At 35.2% G+C, this 18564-nt stretch overlaps 1 protein-coding gene across 19 annotated transcripts in view; it reads left to right on the forward strand.

The window, feature by feature from the left end:
* The window catches only part of PCDH15 (protocadherin related 15), a 1013670-nt gene that overhangs the window by 736899 nt on the left and 258207 nt on the right, over positions 1-18564 (forward strand). For all 19 annotated transcript variants that reach the window (XM_054522581.2, XM_063727642.1, XM_063727641.1 and 16 more), the window contains one exon: positions 10918-11046. In XM_054522581.2, the coding sequence (XP_054378556.2) occupies positions 10918-11046 (129 nt within the window). The remainder of the gene's footprint in view (positions 1-10917; positions 11047-18564) is intronic.

Raw genomic sequence — 18564 nt, forward strand, 5'->3', positions numbered from 1 at the left:
CCAAAGTGCCGGGGTTACAGGCGTGAGCCACTGCGCCCAGCCTGCCCTAAATTATTACAGTATGTCTGTGTTAGATGTATGTAAAGAAGTCAGTGAGAGTTTCTGGAGGAAGTAATTGAAGAACTTGACTTATGATGAAAGTTTAGAGGGTAACTCGGCTAGGCAATAAGTGAGAGAAAATATTCTAAGGAGGAGGAGGAGAAATTATTTAGCATAGATTCAGAGGTATAATTACAGTGAAGTGAAATTAAGAAAGAGCATTCAGGTCAACCATTAAAATAGGAAAAAAGAAAGGATAATACATAGCTTTGAAATATGTCACATTATAAATCAGAAACTAATGGCAGTAATATTAGCTAGAACATTTTAAGTCTGTCCTTAAAATTTCTTAGACAAGGAAACAGATGGAAGGAAAACAGTCACAATCTACTAATAATACTTTTGCCTGCTTAAAACCAAAATAAGTTCTGGGCTAAAATCAGTAGTTTTCTTCTCTCTAATTCATTGTTCAGTAATTTATTTGTATATTTTAATTCTCCTTGGAAGGACACTTAGCATTTCTAGGTCCTCGTTTCCTCATTCTTATAATCACTCAGGTTTCATTTCGCTTTAAAATTCTGATTTTCTGAGTAAATTTTGTGTTCATTTATAAAGTTTGTAATGAGAATATCAGTAGAGTAGAAAGCATTTAGATTTCGAACAAAAGTTTATTCAGTTAATTCCATCATTTATATAATTTTAGGGATATACTTATATGTAGGCATACACAGTGGGTTCCTGAAGAAAAAAAGTGATTATATAAAAATAATATTCTCACGTCTTAATAGCGCTTTTTTTATCTAAATATTTAGTAATTACAGTAAAATTAACCTTTTAAACTTAAGAATCATGTGGTTTAAAACAGATATTTAATAAACACAGACAGGTGGATGGAATTTATTTAAATGAAAATGTTAACAAGCAATTTGTGTGAAACAAATTGCCAGGATGAGTTTGAAAATTTTATCACGAGAATACACCTTCTCTACCATCTCAAAATGGGGATGATAGAGATAAGAGGTCACATTCTATTGGTCATTGTGAGCTTATTTGTAGACAGTATGGAGGAAGTTTGATTTGACTGTCCTTTTCTAAATTTACTTTGTTAATGATTGTTGAAAAATCTGTATAAGGTGCATATCTCATGTAATTTATTTTTTTTTAGCTATCAGAGATATAGATAAAACTATACTTTTTCGATTCTAATTTTTTTTTGAAGATTCAGATCAAGGTGTCTACTTTTACCATTTGTATTCAACATAGTATCAGAGGTCCTCACCAGAGCTATTAGGCAAAAAAAGAAAGAAAAGAGAGAAAAAAGAGAGAAAGATCCAATTTGAAAAGGAAGAAGTAAAGTTATCTCTGTTTAGAGGTGATATGAGTTTGCATATAGAAAACTTTAATGATTCCATACACGTTTCATGTTTGCACACACATACACAAATGTTGGAACTAAGAAATTTTGCAAAGTATCAGAGTACAAAATCAGCACACAAAATCATTTGCATTTTCATAGATTGAAAACGAATGAGTTAATTAAGAAAACAGTTCAATTTACAATAGCATCAAAAAGAATAAAATACTCAGGAATTAACTTAACTAGGGAGATAAAAGACTTCTATAATGAAAACTACACAACATTTTGGAAAGAAATTAAATGAAACATAACTAAATTGAAAGATATCCCATGTTCATGGATGGGAAGACTTAATATTTTTAAAATGTTAATACTCTCCCAAGCAATCTACAGATTCACTGCAATTTCTATTAAAATCCCAATGATGTTATTTGTAGAAATAATTTTTTAAAAAAACAAACTTATTCTAAAACTTATCCTTAAAATTTCAAGGGACCCCAGATAGCCAAAAAGAAAAATAAATAACAAAGCTGGAGAACTTATACTTCCTGATTTCAAACTTACTACAAAGCTACAGTACTCAAAACAGAGTAGTACTAGCATAGAAACAGAAATACAGGCCAATGTAATTTAATAGAGAATCCAAAAATAAACTTTCACTTAATTGGTCAGATAATTTTTAAGATGGGTGCTATGATCATTCTACATGCAAACGAATGATGTTGGACCTTTATCTAACATCATATGCAAAAACAAACTCAAAAGTGATTCATGACCTAAAGTGAAAACTGAGTCTACAGAACTCTTACAAGAAAACACAGGGCAAAAGCATCATTACATTGAATTTGTCAGGGATTTATTGGCTATGACCCCAAAGACACAGACAACAACAACAAAAAATAGACAAATTGGAATTTGTGATTTTGTAAAGGGGTGTCAAAGACACAGAATAAAAACGCAACATAAAAATGGGAGAAAATATTTGCAAATCATATATATGATAAGTCATTAATATTCAAAATATATAGTTTTTTTTATTTTTTGAGATGGATTCTTGCTCTGTCACCCAGGCTGGAGTGCAGTGGCGTGATCTCGGCTCACTGCAAACTCCGCCTTCCGGGTTCACGCCATTGTCCTGCCTTAGCCTCCCGAGTAACTGGGACTACAGTCACCCGCCACCATGCCTGGCTATTTTTTTGGATTTTTAGGAGAGATGGGGTTTCACTGCGTGAGCCAGGATGGTCTCAATCTCCTGACCTGTGATCCGCCTGCCTCAGCCTCCCAAAGTGCTGGGATTACAGGTGTGAGCCACCGCGCCCAGCCCGAGAATTTTTAAAGAAAACAAAAATAAACAACCTGATTCAAAATTGGCAAAGGACTTGAATAGACCCTTTTCCAAAGGAGATATGTAAATGACCAGTAAACATATGAGAAACACTTAACATTACTAAATACTATGGAAATGCAAATCAAGGCCACAATGAGGTGCCACCTCACACCCAGTAGAGACGCTATTATAAAAAACAAACAGAAAACAAAACAAAACAACAACAACAAAATAACATGTTGATGAAGATGTGGAAAAATTGGAACCCTTGTGCACTATTGGTGAGAATGTAAAATGGTACAGCCACTGTGGAAAACAGTGGTAGTTTCTCAAAAAATTAAAAATAGAATTACTATATGAGCCACCAATCACATTTTCATTTATATATCCAAAAAATTGAAAGCAGATTCTCAAAGAGATATTTGTATTCCCATGTTCATAGCAGCATTATTCACAATAGCTAAGATGTAAAAGCAATGCAGTTTTTCATGTTTATGTAGAGTAATATATAAACAAAATGTGGTATATACATATAATGAAATATTATTCAGCCTTAAGATGGAAGAAAGTATGATATACACTATATCACAGATAAATCTTGAGAACATTATGCTAAGTGAGATTAGCCAGTCACAAAATGTTAAATTCCATATGATTCCACTTATATTTTGGTACTTAGAATAGTCAAAAATCACAAAGACTCAAAGTAGAATGATGGTTGCCAGAGGATAAAGAAAAGAGAAATGGGGAGTTATTGTTTAATGTTATAGAGCTTTTGTTTTGCTAGATTAAAAGAGTTTTAGAGATGGATAGTGGTGATGGTTGCACAAGAATATGAATATACTTAATACCACAAAATTTTACATTTAAAAATTAAGATAGTACAAACAAATACAGAAAAAAATCTAGAGGTGGACAGTGAAGGGATGGTGCAGGCACATCAGTGCCATTGAGGATGCCTGCTGGCTATTTTCTGCTTTGTCATTTTTATTGTCTACTTTCATTCCCATCTTCTGCAACTCTAGATGTCAATTCTCTATTCCAGACAAACAAAGTATAAAGATGAATGCCAGAAGAGTCTGCACCCCTGCTTTATTTTAACAAAGAACCAAAGTTTTTTCAGAAACCCCACCTAGCAGATTTCCTTTTAGATATTCTTATCTGTAAGTAGCAACAGTGGGTTGAAAAATAGCTAGGAAGTAGGGCTTATGGATTGCAGCTGTGTTAATCAACCAATAACACAGTGAAAGATATAAATAAATATGCGAACAGTGATCAGTAATTTTTTTCATTTAAAATGTGAAGTTATTCTGTAGCCTAGATATTTCTGACCAGATTCTGTGTGTTCAGCAATATTATTTTCCTCCTTAATTGATACAATAGGTAACTTGATTCCATCATGGTTTGATTTCTGTAAAATGCTCTTGAATTACTGGATTGAATTACTCAGTTATGGCTTTCAATCTGAACACTTGTAATATTTTACAACTTCAGATTGCTAGAAGACTTAGCATCTTTGTTTTTGTCTTGAAGCAATATTATTTCCTAAACTTCTTTGAAACATGGCTATATAAATGAACAATTAACATTTAAAAGTTGAGCATTTAACTTCATAATCAAATAAGAAACTTTAACAAAAGCAAAATATGTGCGTGAGAAAATGTGTGAAGTTAAAGTAACTTTGAGTTTCAAAATAGTTGATTTAATAAGATTTTAGAACACAATACATATGGTTATAGAATAGTAAAACTTTAAACATTTAAGTCATGTATATGAATCTTTATATGTAACATGTAAAATGTTTATGTACAAATATATAAATATTTATATCTATAGTTCTATATTATATATACTATAGTATACAGGTATACTATAAATACTTTCTGATATTTTTGAAAAATATATACTTATATAAAAAACATGCACAATTGCATAAAATGTGTATACATACATACACACATACATATATAATCTTTACACACTACACTCAGATGTGCACAGACTAAAAAAAGCTTCTTTATTTTTTATACCTGATGTAATCTTCCTACTTAGACAATAATGTATAAATATGTGTTTGGACAGGTAGGGAACACATGTAATCTGGGTCACACTTAAGTTTCTTAGAACAGTATTTCAGCATTATCTGTTTAAGACAATGTAAATACTCACTAGTTAAGCTGCCAACCAAACCTCTCCTCCCTGACTTCATTCTAAAATTGTGGTCTAGATGTAACATGTATTTACCAGCCCTTTATGCTGGTAGTATGGCTTCTCTCTCTCGACACCTCTCTCTGCCATTGCTGTATATTCAGTGCCATAACCTAGTAGATGGGACCTCCCATGGCACCTATGGAAATTTTCTGGAGGCTTACATACTACTGAAAACTACTGCGATTATTTCACCCAAATTTCTCTTACTTTCCCATTCATCATTTCCCCCTTCCTCCAAAATGTTTCTGCAGTGCCTCTTCATTTAAGGAGGGGTCCAATGCAGCAGTAGGGGAAGAGGAGGAGGACCTCTGCCTCCTGCCTTCGTGTCTCTTCTGTGTCTCCCTTTCTCCTTCCCATAATTCATAATAGAAGGAACTTCCCTTTTCTCTGTCTTTCTCAAAGAAATTCTAGCTTTTATGTATATTTTTTTCCTTCAGAGGGAAAGACAGCCTCCTGGCTAATCTTTAATGGTAGGAAGGACCTCCACTCTACATGATGAATGAAACTCTACAATCTGAATGAAGTTGGCTTGGCTCTGAACTGTTGTAGCAACAAGATGACTTGCACTTAAGGATGAACATGTTTTAAATTAATATTCTCTAAATACTATACCCATTATTGAATATGTATTTTTGTTGTTTTATTGGCCTAAACAAAAAATGATCAAATTCTAAAATATAAATCCTCATTGTCCCATTGTTATTGAAAAGAATTTTAGATATAGTAGTGAAGATTTTTATTCAGATAGGAAAATTTTGTGTTCTATAAATAACATTTCTTGTGCTTTCTCACAGATGGAAATTTTCAATATTCTTTCTAGCTCTTCTTTTTTCAGACATTTAAATAAAATAAGTTATAAGGTAATTTATTTCAGCATGTAATAAAAATTATATTATAATAAAAATAGATATTTAAAGCATCTAAAAATATTCATTGAGCTGACATTGTGTGTTCTATTAGTAAACACGATAGAAACATTTCTTAATAAAATAATATATTTATTATTTCTGAGAATATATAGTGAATCTTGTTGACTATAGAAAAGAAATTGCACCTTTGAAATTAAACACTCATGTTTTTATTTAAGAAATAGATAAATGATAAGTGCTCCATAATTATTGTGTTACCTTATCTCTGATAATGTTTTCTGCTTTCTTAATGAACAAATTGAAATATTCCTGATTGATTCCTATACATACCATTAGTCTCTGCTCAGATAAATTCTAAGCATACATGTATCTTAAACCATGTATTGAATGTCATTGAATTTCAATCATCTAATATAAATGCAATAGCACAAAACAAATGGCTGTGCTATGAGATGCACACAAAATATAAATAAATAGTCTTCTAGCCATGAAATGTTTAAAAAATTTTGTGTCAAAAGGTGTAAAAATTAAATGATTTAAAAAATGCATTTTTTTGTGATTAAATAAAAAACAAACATCCCTCCTCTTATCCTCTCTAGCATTAAAACCAAAATTGCTTATTAAATTTGTAATATTACACACTGCCCTTAAAAGTGTTCATTAAGTTGATTAACAAGAAAATGTATTAAAAATTATTCATTAAATTATTGAGCAAAACACATCTCTGGTTTTCTTACATAGCTAAACATATGCTAATCAGAAAACCCAGTTATCTGACTTCCAGCTATTTACTCAGGAAATGAAAATTGTATTATTTATCCATTGCTCAAAACTGCGTAATACAAGGCCCATTTACAAGGTCAAATTAACAGGACTTGGTGACTAATAAATTGCATGTATGAGATAAAGTAACTTAGAAAATTAGTTAATTATTTTGCCATGTCATATCCTGAGATAGGAAATACTAGAAGAGAATAAATAAGATACTCTTAATGTATGTTCTCATGAATTTGAAATAATGCATTGTGTATTGATAGATGAATTTACACTACTTTCTTTGACTATGGCTTTATAACTCACTTTTTTTATGCTATTAAAAACAAACAAACAAAAAATTGAAAGATGAGCTGGATATTGTGGCTCAGGCCTGTAACCCCAGCACTTTGAGAGGCCAAGGTGGGATTGAGATGAGGAGTTTGAGACCACCTAGGCAACATACTGAGACTCTGTCTCTACAAAAATAAAATAAAGAAATAAAAATTAGCTGGGCATAGTGGTGTGCACCTGTAGTCCCACCTACTTAGGAGAACTGAGGTGGGAGAATCACTTGAGCCTAGGAGTTCAAAGCTGCAGTGAGCTATGATCGCATACTGCACTCCAGCCTGGGCAACAGAATGAGACATGTCTCAAAAAAACAACAACAACGAAAATAAAAAATAGATGCTATATTAATATCCTTCTTTCAGAGCCATACTAGTTTATAAAAATAAACGTGTATTCAAATTACAACAGTAAGCTGGGTGCGATGGCTCACGCCTGTAATCCCAGCACTTTGGGAGGCCAAGGCGGACAGATTGTTTGAGGTCAGAAGTTCAAGATCAGCCTGGCCATCATAGTGAAACCCCATCTGTACTAAAAATACAAAAATTAGCCAGGCATGGTGGCACATGTCTGTAATCCCACCTACTCAGGAGGTTGAGGCAGGAGAATTGTTTAAACCTGGGAGGCGGAGGTTGCAGTGAGCACAGATCATGCCACTGCACTCCAGCCTGAATGACAGAGTGATACCTTGTCTCAAAACAAACAAACAAACAAACAAAAACAGAAATATCTTGCATTGTTGAGAATGAGACATATATTTTGAAAATTCTTCTATGATATTACACAAAGTAAATTCCAAGACACATTTAAATTAAATAATGAACATAAAAGTGTTCAATTACAGTATTTAGTACTAACATGCAAGTATTTCCAGCTAGTGGAATTATAAGTTAATACAACTTTTGAGGAAATAATCAGTGAGCAAACTGCTTTGATGGAAAATAGGTAACTTTTTGTTTATTAGGTTTATTAGTTTGAGATCTTTTTAATTTAACTGGCATTATATATATATTCATATTTAAAATTAATTGTTGTGAACATGTGTTAATGACATATGATCCTAACAATTAATTAAAGTGATCTGTTTTCATTTGCTAATTTTTAAGCTTGAACAATGAAAAGAAGTCTTTCCTTAATAAGACATAAACATTCTCTATGGCACAGATCCATATTGAAGCATATTGTTGCCATCCTTCTGAACCAATCAAGAAAAATTAAATAATTATGATTTACACCTAACTAATTTATAAATATTTCCATAGGTTCAGAACAATAGTCAATAGACCTAATGGATAGCCCTGAAATCCTCATTTTTACATAAGTATTTCTGAAGCAAGTGGTATTAAAAAACTTCAAGAAATTTATAAACTGGAAATTATTCTATGTATAGTTGTGACTGTACATTTCTGTAAGACATGGATTTTTTTCATGTCATATAAAATTCAGTAAGAAATGAAGAAAATGCCTGCATGTCCCATAAATACCATCCCCTATTAGCACAAAATTATGGAATTGTTATTTGACTTCTTAGTTTACTTAGTGATCCGGTTGTATTCTTCATTATTCACTTAAGAGTCACAGTCTTAAACTGAGGATACAGAATAGTCTGAAAACATGAATAGAAATTTTTAAGAATAGGATGAGAAAAACAGTGGATTGACAGGTAAAGACAGGCTAGTATAAAGGGGGTCATGCAATTTGAAGAAAAGCCAGCAAACTCCAGGATCACCATTCTTAGATTTTGGATCCAGGCTGTAAATTTCAATGTCTTGTTAACCCTCAGGCAAATTGGGAACTACTGCAACTGTAAAAAACACATCTTCTTTACTGCTTTCAATTCTAAGGCAAATTTTAAAGAAATAGTATTTGTTAAAATACTTTTTGTCATAAAAGCATGGTAGCCTTTTGGGAGAACATTTGGAAAATATATAAAAGTAACGAGGAAAATGAAATGATCTGGATTCCATCTAGTCAAGTAACACTTGAATTTCTTTAAACATACTTACATATATCGACACACATGTGTATATTTGTGTGTATGCATCTTTTAAAGTAAATAATTTTAAGAAAAACAACACAGAGACTAATGCACAAACAATAATTCTACAGCTTAATGAACTTTTACATAGAGAACACAGCTATATAACCACTACTCATAACAAAAAACAGAAATTAATCAGCACTCCAGAAGCTCAGCTTTGTGATCATTTCTGTCGCTATTCTATCTTCTTCTTCAAAGTGACCCGTATTCTAATTTTTGTCACCATGTGGAGATTATGCCTGTTTTTGAAGTTTATATAAATGGAATCATATAGTATGTGTTATTTATGTTCTAGAAACTTAGGTTCATGAAATTAATCCATGTTATTACTTATAGCAGTAGTTCGTACATTCTCAGTACTTCATATAATTCCATTGCATACATAAAACACAATCCTGTATAACCATCTACTATCAATGGACATTTGGGTTGTTTCCGGATTTTGACTATATAATGATGTTCTGACCATCTTTGTATGTGTCTTTAAATAAAAATTTTATTTAACTTTAAATACAAAAATGTATGCAAATCACATCTGGATAGCGACATAAATTTTCAAAGGGTAAGCCAATATACAAATAAAGAAATAAGCCATCACTAACACCCAGGAATTCCTTGCTATGCATGGTAATTTTTAAATGACTACTGAATACTGTGCATGAAAAAATTTATAGAGGCTTGGGATAAAGTTACATTACTAAAAAAAGTGTTTGCTTTTGCTTCTGTTAAAATAGGGGCAGATCACCTAAATCCAATCAGAGTTTCAATACCGGGTTTACATTTGAGGGAGGTTTGGTCTTTTTCCCAAGCACCATGACTTGCATGGTATAGAACTTCCGTGACCCCAACAGAAAGCATTGGGTATTTACCAAGATCTGTCCTCTTTAATAGCTAAAAAAAAAAAAATCACTTGACTCCTTAGCCCCATGACTGCTGCAAAACCTTTTCAGCTTCACTCAAGTCACTTCTTAATGCTCAGCATTTTAGCCTGTCACTACAAATCACTTACTAATTAATGGAACTTGCATTTTTTAAACAAAAGGTGGATAATTCTCTCATGACAGTATCACCTTGCTTTTTCCTCCTCCTTTTTATTTATAGTTACTAAATATTTAATACCATAGCATACCAGGTTTCTTACTTTCCAGGTTAATATTCTTTCTTTCTGTACCTTTGCTCTCAGCCTTTTGTGATCAGCCCCACACTGTGACAGAGCTAGGTAGAGGTTCTGTGCTGTACTCAGGCTTTGATTAGAGAGAGCAGTTTCCAGCTTGAATCACCCATGAAGATAGTCATTGATTGTGCAGAAGTCATTGACCTACGTAATATTGACTGCAGCAGGCCAGGGATTTAACTTTTAACTAGGTAGCACACACTACTGGTAGGTTTACCTGCATACCATTTCCGTAAGCTGTATGCTTATAAGATAATCATTTCATGCCTAGTATATGGTACTCAAACTCTTGGTTTAAATGTACCCCTAGAAAATTATTAAGGTAGCATTTTTCGATAGCATGAGCTTTCCAGAAAATGCCCATTTGATGTACCATGCTATTTTATAATGTACTGGTTTTATTTTTAAACAGTCAAAAATATAAGCAGCAAAAACTACAGAAATGGCACACATTTCAGAGATAAAGCAGTATATGTGTATATAAACAAAAGCTTGCCACCCATAAAATGTGAACAAGATAAAGGTAAAACCGTTTTCCTCCAGGAAATACTTGACATTTCCAAAAAGATGTTTGCCCTTTAATATCATCATTTGCTTTTCCCATCTGTTTTTTGAGGTGGGAAGCTTCTTTGCAAGCTTCTTTTTTTAAATTTTTATTTATTTTTATTTTTTGGAAAGCTAAGGATTAAAGAGAAAAATGAGATGCTTTTCAGATAGACAAATGCCAGGATGACTACTTAAATGAATTCTAAGTAAAAATAGCTCCTCTCACATTTAATGCTTGTGTTTTTCTTTAAGACCTCAACTGCTACAGTAAATATAGTGGTGACAGATGTCAATGACAATGCTCCAGTGTTTGATCCTTATCTGCCAAGAAATTTATCTGTGGTGGAAGAAGAAGCCAATGCCTTTGTGGGTCAAGTAAAAGTAAGTGGAATATTTATATAGATCTTATATGTATTTTTTCAAAGAGCGTAAGTTTATTACATTTTAATTCTGAAAAAAAACTCAGCTAATGTAATCTGTTAAATGACTGTGCTGGATATTCTTCAAGACTTTAAAAAATGAATCATATCCTATATATTTTAATTAACTTTCAAGGATACAGATTTACATTTTATAATTATTGTATAATTTAAACATTGATTAATGTGATAGTATGCTAATTTAATATATATTTTTAGTTTCTGAAATTAAAACATTTTACAGAAACATGTAATTAGGTATACTACTAGGTATGGATGTGGACATTTAGACCTCAAAATATGTATATTTAGATTTGAATTCATTTCATTATGTAAATATCATCTTTAGAGTCTACCGTCTGTGTCTAATATTTTGCACACACACCTTTTCCAGCACTCAGAAGATTTACTCTTCTGAGTGTTCTTCTAAGTGCTTCTGGATCTACCTGGACATATTAGCCAGTGTCTGTGGTTCATTTGATGAATAATTCCTTTATTGTTAAAGCAGAGACAGTACTTCCTCATTTGGGCCATTCTTGGTCTTGAACATAATAATTGGTCTAGAAGTCACAGAGAAGAAAAAAATTGGAGGAAGCTGTGCACAATTTGAAGTATCAGCCTCAGATGAGGTGTTTATGTGGTCTTCAGGGGAGGAAAGAATCTTGGTTTAGTGAGGTGTGAGCCACCCAGATGTTTGAAACCCAGAGTTCAGGGTCCTACTCCTTCCCTGTGAAGGTTCTGACTTTTCCACAGAAGGCTTGCTGGTGCTTTCAAGTGAGGTTTCTCTACTGTTCTGCTATTCTTATAAACAGGCACAAGGTCTGATTTTTAGTTCAATCTCCTTTAAACTGCAAAAGGAGAGGGTTGCTTTAAATGGTGTTATAGAGATCTTGTGACGTTCACACCATGTCCTGAGATTTTGATTGACCAGTTGAAGCTTTTTTAAAAGTCATTTTTTCCTTCAGATCACTGACAATACTTACAACTACCAACTCCACAGTCATTATCATTATCATTGTCACTATCTCAAATTCTGGAAATACTGCATAAGGCATACATAACCTTATATGTTTATGCCATCCCAATTCACATAGGGGATAATCTTGGTCATTGTGATGTTATAAAATGCCAACTGGTCTTGATACCAACTGGCCAACAAGCAATTCAACTCCAGCATCCCATCTGAAGGTTCTGCTCCCCACACCATAGTACCTCTGGTGTCCAATGGCTTACTGTGGATTCTCCAACAGAAAATCTGGACACAAAATATTCATGTATAAATATTTTTTGAGAAGTACAGATAACAGTGATAAGGAAGTGAGAAGGTGAGGCAAAGAAGAGAAGGTAGCCAGTAACAAGATTGCTATTAAACCAGCAATCATAAGGAGAACTGAAACTTCACTCCAAGGGCAAACTCTAGAAAAAGATGCAAACTCATGCATCAGAGTTATCTCTCCTGATAGTTTTAATTGTCCAGTTCCTGAGAGGTTATGGAACTGGAAAACATATACACTAAATCCTGAGAGTAATTAACTGCCATGTTGGGCAATGGGCTGCCAAGTTTTTGGATTTTCTTGCCTCCAGCAGAAGCAAGTAGTCAAATTCCCTCTGTAAAATCTGACAGAAGGGCATTGAGTCAGGGTGTAGATACTGATGGCAGCAGTGGCCCATCTGGAGCAGCCACTGCAAAGACACCAGCTACAGCAGAGGAGGTATGACCAGGGCTACATGCTCCAGGGAGCCGGTGGGAGCAAGGAGCAGGCAGGAACCTAACCCCCTTCCAAGTTGGCAGGATGGGAGCCCTGCCATCCTGGGTGTAGCTCCAGCTGCCCAGCTGTGGCTGCAGACCTAGGCATCTCTGTGCTATCAGGGATCCAGGAAGCTCTCCTGCCCCCACAGAGTCGGAAGTGCCTGTTTCCCCTGCCTGACTTCTTCCAGCTCCTGGCACCCCTTCCAACTTTGAAGCAAAGTTCAGGCCGAGCCCAGGTGCTGTCACAACCAGGCTGGGTGTGTGCGTGCTTGGGTTGGTGCTGACATGCCAGCCCCCTGCCACCTCAGCCTCCTGTGAACTTTGGGCACCAATGAACGTGGGAGGGAGGCCAAGAGGGGACAGAGGGCTGCTCACTGTGGGCCTGCAGGCACTCCTCATCATAAACAGCCTGGGCACCATGAACAACATGATTGATGGCAGCAGGAGACAGGCTCCTGGGTGGAAAGCGGGGTGTCCCTGGTGAAGCCCCACCTTCAAGCCAGGGATGGCCTGAAACCTGGGGACCAGCCTATCAGTTCCGGTGGAGTCCGTGGCCCAGAGTGAAAGCTTACGGTGCTTTTACCGGGCCTGCCCATGGCCACCTGTGGACCAATCAGCATGTACTTCCTCCTTTCTGAGCCCATAAAAACCCTGGAGCCAGCCAGCCTCACACAGACATCAAGACTACCAGCTGCAGGAAGGAGATTTTCTCTTCCTGTCTGCCGGGACCACCTTCTGCAGAAAGGAACTACCCATTCCAGGTCTTCTCTCTGCTGAGAGCTGGAGACTCATGGGGATAACTTGCCTATGGATAGGAGCTACACACTTCCGTCTCCTGAGAGCCGTTCTGTCGCTCTGTAAAGCTCCTCTCCACCTTAACTCTCCAGCTGACCGCGTACCTCATTCTTCCTGGATGTGGGCCAAAAACTCGGGACCCAACGAATGGCAGGAATGAAAGAGCGGTAACACAAACAGGGCTAAAACCTTGTTTAGCTGCCACCCCACTCACCATGTGGCGAGCAACAAAAAGGAGAGAAGAGTTGCGGCCCTTCAGGGAGCCCTTCATCCAGACGCGGGTGCTCACAGCAGAAGCCTCTTGCCCTGTATCTGATTCAATCAAAGGTTTGCCGGGAGAGGGCGCCTGGAGCTACGTGTCCCGCCACAGCAGCCAGCGTGCGTGGCTATGCACAGTGACAAGACCCCGCACTTGCTCACTCATGCACCCCTCGCTGCTCTGAGCCTGGCTTGCTCTGGCAAAGTGTCGGATTTAGCCCAGTAGTATGAGCCAAGCACAGCCTGCCAGGTCGAGTGGGTGATAGAAACACAGCTAGTCCGAGCAAAACTCGGGCAAAGGCGCCACCACCCACAGAGGCTTCTGGCTGGAAAAGCAACACCCTTAGGATCCAGTGACAATACCAGGAGGTGGAAGTTGGCCAAAGCATACCAAATGCTCTGAGGGACATGCATAGGACACTGACAAGTTTTGCTACACCAAGAAAACAAGGTAATAAAGTCTATAACAGGGGCATGTGCAAAAAATATCAGCAAAGGAGAAATGCTGAAGTTGACTGATGAAGGAAGAATACAGGTAAGAGAGAAGTTGAGGAATTGGAATCTGTTAGGGAAAGTTAGTTGTATGAGTAAAGGCACAGAGAAATGAGAGTGTGACATAGCATAGTTACAATAAATAAGACATACCATGTCATAAACACTTTTCTATACCATGTTGTAGAAGGTGACAGGGGAGCCACTAAAGGGTCTGAGGTATGGCAACATCTGATTTGTATTTTATAAAAATTACTCCTGATATATTGAAATGGGAGATTTTAAATCCAGAAGCCAGAACTAGGAGGCAATTGTAATAACCCAGGCATATGAGACTTGCACTAATGTAATCGTCTTTATTAATGATAATTAAGTTATATTACAGTTGTCAGTTTAAAATGCCACATTGCTGAAAACTGAAAAACTTCATTTAGCCATATGTATATTAACTATTCAGTTAAAAACAAACAAGCATTGAAATTATTTACAAAAATGATCTTTCCCATTTTCTTAATTTATTTAGCTTGGAGAGATAAAGCCCATATGGAATATATAACTAAAAACACACAAGTGGACATCAACATGATGATTAGTTTTTAGTTAAATTTCTTTTCCTTTTTTTCTTATTTTTTTTCCCACTTTTCCTAGTGGTTCTTTGTTCTTGAATTATTGTGTTAACCTTTTTGTTGTCTCCTGGTTCTTAAATTTGATAAGAAATGGCCTCTATAATTTATTTCAGTTTTTAAAATTGAAATATGGACCTTAGCCTGGTCTTTAGGCAATAACTTGTTTTCATAAAAACTAAAACGATGTTGAAAGTAAAAAGGAAGAGGAAAACATCCAAGGCAGGCTGCATCCAACTGATTCTGCACAGTGTAATGTTTATAGGATGGAATTTTGATGCTCATAATGGTCCTCTGTTGCTACCTAATGATAATTATATCATATATTAATTTCACTAAATTACTCATGCTCTGCTTGTAAAATTTAATTTTAATTATCATCAAAAACTATTAAGACTTAAAACCAAGATACCTATTGTTAATTACTATACTGAATTTGAGTTATCAGCTTTGTGTTTATATTCTATTGATATTTTAATATGAATAATCCAATATTTGAATTAAAATGCTGAAGGGAGTTTTCATTTACTTTTTTTTTTTTTTTTTTTTTTTGAGACAGAATCTCACTCTTGTTACCCAGGCTGGATGGAGTGCAGTGGAGCGACCTGGGCTCACTGCAACCTCTGCCACCCAGGTTCAAACTTCTCCTGCTTCAGCCTCCTGAGTAGCTGGGATTATAGGCGCCCTCCACCATTCCCAGCAAATTTTTGTACTTTTAATAGAGACGGGTTTATGCCATGTTGGCCAGGCTGATTTTGAATGTCTGACCTCAGGTGATCTGCCTGCCTTGGCCTCCCAAAGTGCTGGGATTACAGGCGTGAGCCACCACACCCGGCCTCATTTACTTTTTAAAAGTAGTGTTGTACTAACAAATAATAACTAAGGAATACTTTTGAAGCAAATTTATGGATTATACCTAGCAAAAAGTTTTATCCAGCATATTAAAAAATAACCTACCAATCAACAATTTTTAATGTTTATCTTTTTATTCACAAGGTATCATATTATACCTTGTGCGTTTAGAATTGAAAACTATAACAATATGTATGAAAAGATATACAGATATATAATTGAAAATGAAGAACGTAGAGAACTCCTGCAAGGATCCCCATAGGTCCTTGGAGCACACTCTGAAAACCTCTTCACTATAATAATTTTCCACTCTGAGATCTCTCACTGACAGCTATCTCAAAAATATGTGCCCTTTGTCATAAGGCAAAGAGGGATGGGCAGAGAGTGTGGTTGGATGACTATGACACAACTGCAAGAATGGAGAAACCACAGAAAGCATAGCCCTTACAAATTGTGGCTCACTAGTGTTACTTTTGTATATCAGGCATCTGAATATTCTAGGTTTATTCAGTTAAGATATGTAAAAAATAATAGGGGAACTTTTTTAATGTGATGGAATAAGAGTTTATAACATTAGAAAAATAATCATTATGCTTTCTATTTCAATAGCTTATTATCAGCTGCATAGTACATTCATGTTTTGTGTCAACCTGAGAATCATCTTCCAGATATTATTACTCCCATTTTACAAATAAGGAAACTGAGGCTCGGAAGCAATAAGTGACTTTTTAATAAAAATACTACTGGTGAATAGACAGCTGATAATCAACAAGACTTCTGGCTTTAAGTCCGATTGTTAGAGTGGAGTTAAGAGAATGAGATTTTGTCTAATTATTGATGCAGACAAATATGAAATCAAGAAAAACAAAGATTTTACAAATGAACTATACACATGATGCATGTTGAGTCACCTGTGGAACTGTGAATTACTGAGATAGTCTCTACTGTGTGATCCCATTCTCACTTCACTATTTCTGTTAAATAAACCAAGTTTTTGAAATGAAAAAAAAAAAAAAAAAAAAAAAAAAAAAAAAAAGAAAAGATGTACTCAAAACCTAGTAAATACAGCAAGTATATACTCTATGTCAAGTGTCAAATGGGTGGTATAAATTCTTTACCGCAAGGAAAAAGAGACATTATAATAGACTGAGGTGGCCAGGTTAGGGTTCATGAGAAAAGCAGATTGTTCCTGGTTCTTTTCAACGTATTAGTGAAATCTTTGTTGGAAATTAAAAAAAAAAAGGAAATAAAAACACCAGCCAAAAAAATGTAATATGAAATATAATCCAGCTGAAGAAGCAATTTGAGGACTCTAAGTCAGTATTCTGACAATAATGGAAGAGCTGTTTAAAGGAGTTCTGGAAAAATGATTAAAAATACATTGAGTTCAGATGGGGCCTAATGAAACAGTGAATGATATGAAGACTTAGTCAGTGTAATATTTTGCCTAGTATCCTTCAGAGTATTTCACAGGAGATAGAATCTAGAGGATCTGTATGCATATCTTGACTGTGGACCACAAGCAGGCAAATAATTGATCTTTAGAATGAGTCTCAGATATGAGAGGCCTCTTACTAGAGGCCTCATACTCAACTGCAGAACTCTCAGATGATCCCAAGTCTTTGGGGGAGCAGATGCCAGTAGAAGCCCCCAAATGCAGTCATATTCTGATCAAATTTGCAGGCCTGGTCTTGGACCCCTCAAGTCTCAAAGGAATAGGCATTTGCCACTTGGGAATATACAACAGCAGAGCATGATATAACTTCTGTGAAGGTCCATTCAGCCTTTAGATAGACTGACTCTAAGCCAGTCTCCTAAATCTGTGTCCGGCTTTCCAGCCACTTACCTTTAAAAGCCTGTTTTATACTGGACCATGACTTCTGGACTCACCACACAGGGACCCTAGACTTGTCATCTTACCTAACAACCCTCACCTCTTATGCTCCTTACATACTTTAATGAGACAACCACTCCCTGGTCACTTGGTTCATCCTGTCACTAGATCACATGACTCCATGAATCCAGACCCAGCATCCCAACAAGATAGAGAACTTAATGAACAGCTTAAAATATGGGCCATGGAATAAAACTACCTGAGTTCAAATTTGACTTGCCAAAATAACTAACGCAATCTTGGATAACTAATTTAGCTTCTCTGGGACTGGATTTCACTATTGCAAAATGGAGATAATAATAGAATTCATCTCAAGTAGTGATTTGAAGGATTAATACATACATGTAATATATGTACAGGTTTAAAATAAGGAATGGAGCTAATATGCACTTAATTTTTATTATTTATTATAATTATGTTAAATACTAAATAATTTATAAAGTATGGCTACCTATGATATTATAGAAAGTAATATTTTTTACAATACTATGAACTAAATGCAAACAATTGTTTATGATTTTTCAAAATACAGTAGTTGCACTGTTGCATTTGCCTAATATTACCGTATTTAGAGAACATTTTAATGGAAGTACTGTTCTTAAGAAAGTATAAAATCTTAAGTTGATGAATGATTCTCTTCTACTGCGTCACTACAAACATAGTCAGTCAGATTGTAAACAGCGTTTATCCTTTTTAAGTGTATTAGCCAAAGCTTTTAAGAACAAATGTACAAATCAACATTTAGTACATGAACATGTATATGCATATAGTCACATTTGTAGGATATTTTAGAAATTTAAAGGAAATGAAAGATAT

Source organism: Pongo abelii, chromosome 8 (assembly GCF_028885655.2).
Source record: "Pongo abelii isolate AG06213 chromosome 8, NHGRI_mPonAbe1-v2.0_pri, whole genome shotgun sequence".
Lineage (NCBI taxonomy): Eukaryota > Metazoa > Chordata > Mammalia > Primates > Hominidae > Pongo > Pongo abelii.